At 39.6% G+C, this 9120-nt stretch overlaps 1 protein-coding gene across 5 annotated transcripts in view; it reads left to right on the forward strand.

Moving 5' to 3' along the window:
- The window catches only part of OSBPL9 (oxysterol binding protein like 9), a 32640-nt gene that overhangs the window by 20880 nt on the left and 2640 nt on the right, over positions 1-9120 (forward strand). For all 5 annotated transcript variants that reach the window (XM_010716126.3, XM_010716127.3, XM_010716128.3 and 2 more), the window contains 14 exons: positions 570-663; positions 1152-1250; positions 2070-2229; positions 4002-4114; positions 4305-4423; positions 5080-5165; positions 5404-5578; positions 6734-6818; positions 7080-7190; positions 7536-7599; positions 7707-7847; positions 8180-8258; positions 8501-8592; positions 8985-9120. In XM_010716126.3, the coding sequence (XP_010714428.2) occupies positions 570-663; positions 1152-1250; positions 2070-2229; positions 4002-4114; positions 4305-4423; positions 5080-5165; positions 5404-5578; positions 6734-6818; positions 7080-7190; positions 7536-7599; positions 7707-7847; positions 8180-8258; positions 8501-8592; positions 8985-9120 (1554 nt within the window). The remainder of the gene's footprint in view (positions 1-569; positions 664-1151; positions 1251-2069; positions 2230-4001; positions 4115-4304; positions 4424-5079; positions 5166-5403; positions 5579-6733; positions 6819-7079; positions 7191-7535; positions 7600-7706; positions 7848-8179; positions 8259-8500; positions 8593-8984) is intronic.

Raw genomic sequence — 9120 nt, forward strand, 5'->3', positions numbered from 1 at the left:
GGTGCTTTGCTTCCAAAGTGCCTGTGTTCTTAACAAGGTTGAGATGTCCTTTGCTGAAAACTGTCAGCTTGCATTCAAAAGAATTTTGGCAATGAAGTGGCACTTTGTGGCTGTAAATGTGCCAATGATTCCTGATTGAATGTGTGGGTTAAGTTTGGCTGATCAGGTTAATTTCTGGAAAAAAAAAAGAAGTCTTTTGAAAATAGAGATTACCCGTCCTAATTCCTGGTTGATTTGTGTCCAACTTTCCATGCGTTGTGTGCAATATGTATTCGTGGGCAGTGGGGTACCAGCAGCTAGAACATGAAGTATGAATTCTTCAGAGGACAAGTAAAACCCGTAGCAAATTCAGTTCAATATTCAAAAATTTGTGTAAGGAATTAAAGTATTACTATTTTGAAAGTATTTCTTGTGTCCTCAGCTGTCAATTTGTGTTTCACTTTCTCTCTCAGGAATCTGCTGCCTTGCCTTTAAGTATTTCTTGTGCTCATGGTTTTCTTACTATCTATGCTGTTTTGTTTTTTTTATTGAAAAAAAAAAAAAAAGTGCTTTTGTTTCTTTTATCTCAGAGTACTATAAACCCTGTCGATGCAGTGTATCAGCCCAGTCCTTTGGAACAGCCAGTGATCAGTGCAATGCCTTCCCACACTGTTATACCTCCAGGTACGGAAGAGAAACTCTCTAGAAATACTCATGGGCAAGCAGGATGCAGCTGCACTTCAGATGGAAGGGCTGCATAAGGGTGGATTGTTTCTATGCCACATGTATGCAATACAGGTGCTCACTGCACCTGGTGGTGCAAAGCAAGGAAAGAGAGGAGGAAGCCTGGAGCTTCCTCAGCCATCAGGTAACACTGCCTCTAGTTCTGTGGATAAGCCTATGTCCTGAGTTTATACTTCTAATACTCTTTCCTAGAGTAAATAAAAGTATAATTTTTTGGAAAAGAACTACTTTTTAGCTAAATAATGGCAACTTTTGAAATTTAAAGTTTAAATAATAATGACAGAAGTATGTTTCTCTGGGAGATTTGTCTAGACAAAGATTTTTTTTTTTGAATGCGATGACATAATGTGGAATCTCCTTCACCGAAAAAGCACAGTTCTCATAATTAAATGTGACTTCAGTATTTAATGTCTCAAAATATATCCTAGAACCTCAGCTGTGCAAGTCAGAGCAGCGACCCTCATCTTTACCAGTGGGGCCCGTAGTAGCGGCGCTTGGAAATCAGACTCCAACACCAAATAGTACAGGTACAGCTCTGTGAACATGACTGAGGTACAGGAAAAAAAGCTGCATGTATGCTGCCTGTAGTCTACTTTGCTATTAAAGTAACACTGCACAGGCCAATTATAAAGATCTTAAACTATTAGTAATATTATAGTCCTCTCTCTTCAGGAGCAGTGCTCACTGCTCATTCCCATTGATACAATTCCCATTGAGCTAATCTTTCATCAGTAATTCTAGAGATGTGATTTTATTTATTGATTTATTCCATGTTAACTGCTTGACTTTTAACCTAGATTTGTCAGATGGTCTGACTTTTTTTCTGAAACATTTGTTTTTGATTTCTATACAGTGAAAGCAATTAAATTCTGCAGAAAGACTGTGAAATCTTCATCTTGGGAGATATTTAAAATCTGACTGTATGTGAACTTGAACAAACTGCTCTAACTTTAAACTTAATTTTGCTTCAAGTGGGAGTTGGACCAGATGACTTCTAGAGGTCCATTCCAACACAAACCATACTGTGTATTTGTAAAAGCTTTCAGTATTGCTGTTTTGCCTTCAATCTACAACTTTGGAGAAAGTATGTCCTTATGCCTCACCGTTCTATGCTCTCAATTTCTTTGGAGGGGTGACATTTCTTTTGTTATCTGTTAAGCGAAGCTGAATACGAACCTGACAAATGATTGCTTCTAATTTTGTAAGCTATCCTAGCTTCTGGGTTTACTTGAGTCCTCAGTGATTTTATCAGTCCTAGAGAATTGGTGGATTTAGTTTTTTGTTGTTTTTGTTTATTGTTTGATTGTTCTTCTTAAATTAATTTTGTAATTCTTAATACTCCACAGGAAGCGGGCAGTCAGCACCCAGCAGCAGCCTCACTTCTCCAAGCCATGTCAATCTGTCTCCAAACACAGTGCCGGATTTTTCTTACTCAAGCAGTGAGGATGAATTCTATGATGCTGATGAATTCTATCAGAGCAGTTCTTCCCCAAAGAGATGTATGGAGTAAGTAGCTGAAAGAATGCAGTGTGTGCTGAATACAGATTCTATTTTTGTTGCTGTTTTTCTGGTTTTTTGTTTTAATCTCACGTGTATGGCTCTACTAGTAGAGGTTTAATCAAACAAGACAGATTGACTTAAAATAAACAAACTAAGAAAAGGCAAGTCACTCTTTATGAAACAGAATAAGAACACCTTATCCCCCAGCATGGTTGTCTGTCAGGGATGCAGTTTCCTTCCCATTCCAGCTAGCTGAAATACACACTGACATGACTCTTAACATAGATTGAAATAGGGAAGCCACGAGCGCACAGAATTAATCCGAGACTAGGATGTATTTCATATTTTGTGTAAATAGCCAAATCCCTGTCACAAAATAATAATGATATTATTGTTTTATAAAATAATAAAAATGAAAACAAAAATCCCTTAAGTTCACAGAATCACAGAATGGCCAAGGTTAGAAGGGACCTCAAGGATCATTATTCTCCAAACCCCTGCCACAGGCAGGGCCACCAACCTCCCTGTTTAATGCTAGACCAGGGTGCCCAATCTGACCTTGAACACCTCCAGGGACAAGGCATCCACAACCTCTCTGGGCAGCTGTTCCAGCACCTCACCACTCTCTCTGTAAAGAATTTCCCCCTGATGTCCAACCTAAATCTCCCCTCCCTCATCTTAAAACCATTTCCCCTTGTCCTGCAGTTATCAACCCTTTCAAAGAGTTGATTCCCCCTCCCCCTCTGTAGGCTCCCTTTAGGTATTGAAAGGCTGCAGTGAGGTCACCCCGCAGCCGCCTTCTCTCCAGGCTGAACAAGCCCAGCTCCCTCAGCCAGTCTTCATAGGGGAGGTGCTCCAGTCCCCTGATCATCTTTGTGGCCCTCCTCTGGCCCCTCTCCAACAGCTCCCTGTCTTTTTTGTACTGGGGACTCCACACTTGGATGCAGTACTCCTGATGGGGCCTCACAAGAGCAGAGCTGAGGAGGACAATCACCTCCCTGTCCCTGCTGGCCACCCCTCTTTTGATGGAGCCCGGGTACCATTTGCCTTCCGAGCTGCAGGAGCACGCTGCTGGCTCATGTTAAGTTTTTCATCTATCAAGACCCCCAGGTCCTTCTCTGCAGGGCTGCTCTCAAGGACCGCTCCTTCCAGTCTGTATGGATGTCTGGGATTCCTCCAGCCCAAGTGCAAAACTTTGCACTTTGCTGTGTTGAACCTCATTAGGTTCACCTGGGCCCACCTTTCTAGCCTCTCAAGGTCCCTCTGAATGGCATCCCTTCCTTCTACCGTGTTGACCGCACCACTCAGTTTGGTGTCGTCAGCAAACTTGCTGAGGGTGCACTCGATTCCGTCATCGATGTCATTGAAAAAGATGTTAGACAGCACCGGTCCCAAGACAGACCCCTGGGGGACGCCGCTCGTTACTGGCCTCCACCTGGACATAGAGCCATTGATCACCACCCTGTCTGCGGCCTTTCAACCAGTTTCTTATCCATCGAGCGGTCCACCCATCAAATCCACATCCCTCCAATTTGGAGATAAGGATGTGGTGGGGGACCATGTCAGAGGCCTTCCTCAAGTCCAGGAGTTGCCTGCCTTTCCCCAAAGACTCTATTTCTTTAACGAGAAATATAATTTTAAGAGATGCTACACAGTTTTCTGTGAAACAGCATGCAAACTCCTTAGAAAACTGAAGCCTATGTATAATAGTATTATAATATATTATAATAGTTCCTGAATTTTCTCATTGTGAATTGCAAGAGCTTCTCCTTCTTTAGTTCTTCAGGGTCTGCTGCAGTCCTGACTCGCAGCAGCACAGGGAGTAGTTTGAAACGTCCGGATACCACAGAATCACTCAATTCTTCCATGTCCAATGGGACAAACGATGCTGGTAAGTGGACTGTGTGAACTTTATGTAAGGAACTCTTAGTTGTTGATCTGTCTGTAAACTGTGTCAGTATATGTATACAACAAGATATTTGTGGAAAATAAGACCTTTCTAATGACTTTTATTTTTACATATGTACCAGTTAAATACAGTCTTTGAAGGTTTAGAGAAAAAAGCAATTTGGTCTTTTTAGATCTCTTCGATCCTCCTGATGATAGAGATGATGATGCAGAAGGAGAATCAGTGGAAGAACACAAGAGTGTTATCATGCATCTCTTGTCACAAGTCAGATTAGGAATGGATCTAACAAAGGTAAACTTGCCAACTGTTGCCAGTGGGGAGGGAGAGGAATGCCCCGAGTTCTGTATAAATTGCTTCAATACTGAAGTGATAATCTAACTGTACACTTAATGGCTAGTCACGCTATGGCATTTTATGTTACTGGGAGAGGAGAAGTGAATGCTTAATAAGTATATCTGACTCCTAAAATCTGACTGGACAAGGTTTTCTGTCAAAAATAACTGTTGTAGGAAGCAGAAGGACAGGTGGAATGTTGCTACTGCATACAGCATCCCTGTTACCCCAGATTGAACTGTTACCCAGTTCAAGGATCAGTTTGAAGAGAACAGGATCTGTGATACCCCAGAGTATGGTAACATTCAGTAAGATGTGTGCATCAAGTAAAAGCAGGTATTAAGCCTGTAGTGAAACACTTTGCTGAAGTAGGATTTCTTGGAGTAAGTTGCTTGCTTATTTCAACTGCTACACGTAGAACTAAAGAGCTGGATGGTTCCTGAATGTGACCTTTTTAAGTGGGAATTCAATGACGAGTTTGAGAGCAAAATTTCCTCACGGACATACGAAGACTTGGGTGTTTTGTAAACCATTTACAATTAATGTGTAGAATGATTTTGTGCAGGATGTAAAATACTCTGATCTCTCTGTAAGAGCTCGTTTTCTTTACTCAGGTGGTTCTTCCAACATTTATCCTGGAAAGAAGATCACTGTTGGAAATGTATGCGGATTTCTTCGCGCATCCAGACTTGTTTGTCAGGTATTCAACGTTTAAAGTAGAGCATTAACTGGTTCTTACACTGTAGGCTGTCAAATATAAAATACTAATTTTGAAGAAAAATGCTTAAGTACTGATCTGAACTTGAAAAACAGTCATAGCAATCTAGTCAAACCTTTAGCTGTAAAGCAATTAACCATCCAAAAACTTTCCCACGTTTGAGATACCTACTTACACAACATGTTGCCTTTTCTTCTTTTCTCTATTTTGGACTATGAAGCATTAGTGACCAGAAGGATCCAAAAGAAAGAATGGTTCAAGTGGTTAAATGGTACCTCTCAGCTTTTCACGCGGGAAGAAAAGGGTCAGTTGCAAAAAAGCCTTACAATCCCATTCTGGGCGAGATCTTCCGATGCCATTGGGTGCTACCAGGCACTGAAGGTGAAGATGATACGGTTAGTTTTCCAGTGGTATGTTTTTTGGTGCTTATAACCCGTGCATGTGATTCCAAAAGCTTTATTAGTTTACTGACTGAACTTGCATATGCTATGTTCAAGGAGCAAAATTTACCAATTGTGGCAATTTCTTAACTGATTTCCTTTTTCCCGCATCCCTCTTCTTCCTTTTCTTTGGGCAGAGGTTTTAAATACTGTGCATAACAAAATCAGAGCCTTCATGTTTTTGGAAGAACTATCTGACTTGCTGAAAATGTTCTTTTATTTCCTGAACAGTTTTCTATTAATTTTTCTTTCAAAGTTTTGATTTTTATCAGTTCTCCAATGCTATGTATTTTGAACATGAGTTTTTTTTCCATCACTTAAAGCATGGAAAATAGCACAGTTTGTCCAGTATATTTAGTTCTTCTCTTAAAATCTTCTCCTGAAGTTTGAAAGGTACAAAGTCTTCTCAAATTTGGATTCTGAGTTTGCACAATATTTTAGTTACATATCTGTGTCAGGCTATTCCAAAGGAATAGGCCTGCTTCAGTGAAGGATGTCTAGGTCTGAAATAATCTACTAGTGCATGAGATCACACAAAGTCTTTTTCGTGTTTCTGAGGTGAATGTTTAAACTCTCTTTTTCTTGGAATAAAGACAGCGTTGTATTTTTCCTTCCACTGCTTCTGACAAATTACTACTTGTGATTTGCCACAGGAGATGAATGGTGTTACGTGGCTGTGTGAGACATACATTCTACCATTACTAATACATGTATCAGACTTGTTGAGAAGCAAAAATGAAATTATCTCTGCCACCTATCTGTTATTAGCTAATAAAAATGAAAGGGAATTTAAATATTGCTGTTTAATCAAGTTTATGCATGTTTTTTTGACTACTGTTTCAGTATCATGGTCATCACCTGAAATACTTCTTCACTAAAACCCAGAGAGCAGAAACCGTACGTTCTTTGGAAAGCATCACAGTTTCAGGAGTGAGTTACCTCACGTTAAATTAGCAAACTGACAAATACACAAAACCCACTTGAAATTTGTTTTTAGACGCCTACTTTAAACATGGAAGCAAGAGAGAGAGAAGCAAGAGAAGCATCCTATTGCCTTCTGGTGTTTTGTTAACTCTGTCAATGATGAAAATCCTCTCTCCTATCACACAGGAGCCAGTTTCAGAAGGACCAGTTCCGTGGGTCAGCAAAAGCAATGTAACATTTGTGGCAGAGCAGGTCTCTCACCATCCTCCAAGTAAGTTGACAGTAACTTTGCTAACAGAAATGGCAACAGTGAAGTCAAAATCTGGTTTAAATCTTGGATTTACATGTTCTTTCTGAATCTAAAAGTCGAAAGTTTTTTTTCTATAAACATCTTTCACAGAGAGAAACAAATTCAAACTGTTGCTACATATTCTTAGGCACTTTCCTGACACAGGAATTTGGAAGCAGTATTAACTTCTTAATTTCTTAATTTTAATTTCTTGTGCTGCTGATCTTATATCTTTATCTTCAGTTTCAGCATTTTATGCAGAGTGTTTTAACAAGAGGATACAGTTCAATGCTCACATATGGACCAAGTCAAAATTCTTAGGAATGTCAATTGGAGTTCATAACATAGGGCAAGGTATGTGTGTGCAAATAGTAGAATGAAAATCTCCATTCTGCAACTAGAACTTTGACAAAAAATATTTTAAGTCATCCTATGGGACATAGGTGTTTGAGTTTATAAAACTAGAACTTATGTCCCTAAGAATTTAAGATCTTCTAGAGCCAAATTCTTGCTGTAAACAGCACAACCTTCCCTGCCTTGTCTGGCAGCTAGGCATTCCCAGGCTCTGTGAGAAATAAAGCCCTTCACCTTTCCTTTTTATGGTATCTCTTTTTAATGAAGCATTTCAGGAGATCATTATTAGAAGCTTTATGAAGTTTTTGCTGGCTGTTTTAATTTTTTTTTTTGTCTTTTTAATAGGGTGTGTCACATGCCTGGATTACGATGAACACTATATTTTGACCTTTCCTAATGGTTATGGAAGGCAAGTAAATACTCTGTTTGGTATTTTCATTTTTCTCATCTTGTAACACATTTTATATTCATCACTTAAAAGGCTCTACATGTGTATACGTATGTTTGTAACTGCAGGTCTATTCTCACTGTGCCATGGATAGAGCTTGGTGGAGAATGCAGTATTAGCTGCTCAAAGACAGGCTATAATGCTTCCATTGTCTTCCACACAAAACCGTTCTACGGAGGAAAGAAGCACAGAATTACAGCTGAAATCTTGTAAGCAAGCTACTTTCTTCATTTCAGTTTTCTTTACTTAAATGCTGACTGTGCTTTTTAAAGTCAACACTGTGAAATCCTGAAACATCTATACCTAGCAGCTTGGGTTGTGATGATTATGTGCCACGGGATGCCACGTACAGCCAGAGGAGCAAGCTACATCAACCTGCATTCTAGCTTGGCATGCTCTTAAGTATTCCTAGCTGTATCCCGAAAGGAATTTATGTTTTCAGCTCTGAATTATCTAAGATGAAGTTTTGATACTTTGGGCTTTTTAGTTACTGTAATAAAACTGGGAAATGTCTGCTTTTTTTTTTTTCTTTTCTTCCTAGTTCTCCTAATGACAAGAAACCCTTCTGCTCAGTTGAAGGAGAATGGAATGGTGTCATGTATGCAAAATACTCAACTGGGGTAAAGTTACCTTTTTTTTTTTTTAAGGTAAAAACTGTGTGTGTATGAAAATATAAAATAAACATTAGCAGTTGGGAACTTGTGCAAAGATGCTCAGAAGATTACAGGAATGCTGAATTCAGGATTTAAGTCTTGAACACAACTAGTGTCGTAAACAACAAGTACACAGGAATATGAGGATATATAGATTATAAGTCCAGATAAATAACTGATGTCTTTTTCTTTTTTTACTCTCTCACTAGGAAAATAATGTCTTTATAGATACCAAGAAAATGCCTATAATTAAGAAGAAGGTAAGGAAATTGGAGGACCAAGAGGACTTTGAGTCTCGCTGGTAAGAACTTTAGTTGAACTGACAATTGTGTAGCTGAACAGTATGCAGTGTGATGGAGCAGGTGCTCCTAACTGCTCACAGCATGGACAGCTGCTCTCTGCCTTGGCCCTCACTGAGGGAGGAACTGAAGCAGGAGCAGGTTGGGGCTTTAACAGGGAAGAGGAAATGTAGCTCTTGGTCATATCCTCACTGGGAGGTCCAGAGAAGTTTGCTACAACCTCCCAGTTTCTGGGAATAGGCTATGCAGTTGTGGTTTAATATGTATTGTATTTCTGTCCTTTGGATAAGCGATCAGTTCAAAACAGTGGTAACTAATATGCAGTAATATGTTTCTGCAGTCTCATAGCACTGTGCTTCTATAAAGCTGTCTCCATTCAAATTTCTGTTTTCAGCTTATGGAAAGATGTGACCTACAACTTAAAAATAAGAGACATTGATGCAGCTACAGCTGCAAAGCATGCACTTGAAGAAAGACAAAGAGCTGAAGCCAGAGCCAGAAAGGAGAATGAGACCCCATGGGAAACAAGG

The sequence above is a fragment of the Meleagris gallopavo genome, chromosome 10 (genome assembly GCF_000146605.3).
Source record: "Meleagris gallopavo isolate NT-WF06-2002-E0010 breed Aviagen turkey brand Nicholas breeding stock chromosome 10, Turkey_5.1, whole genome shotgun sequence".
In the NCBI taxonomy this organism is placed as follows: Eukaryota; Metazoa; Chordata; class Aves; order Galliformes; family Phasianidae; genus Meleagris; species Meleagris gallopavo.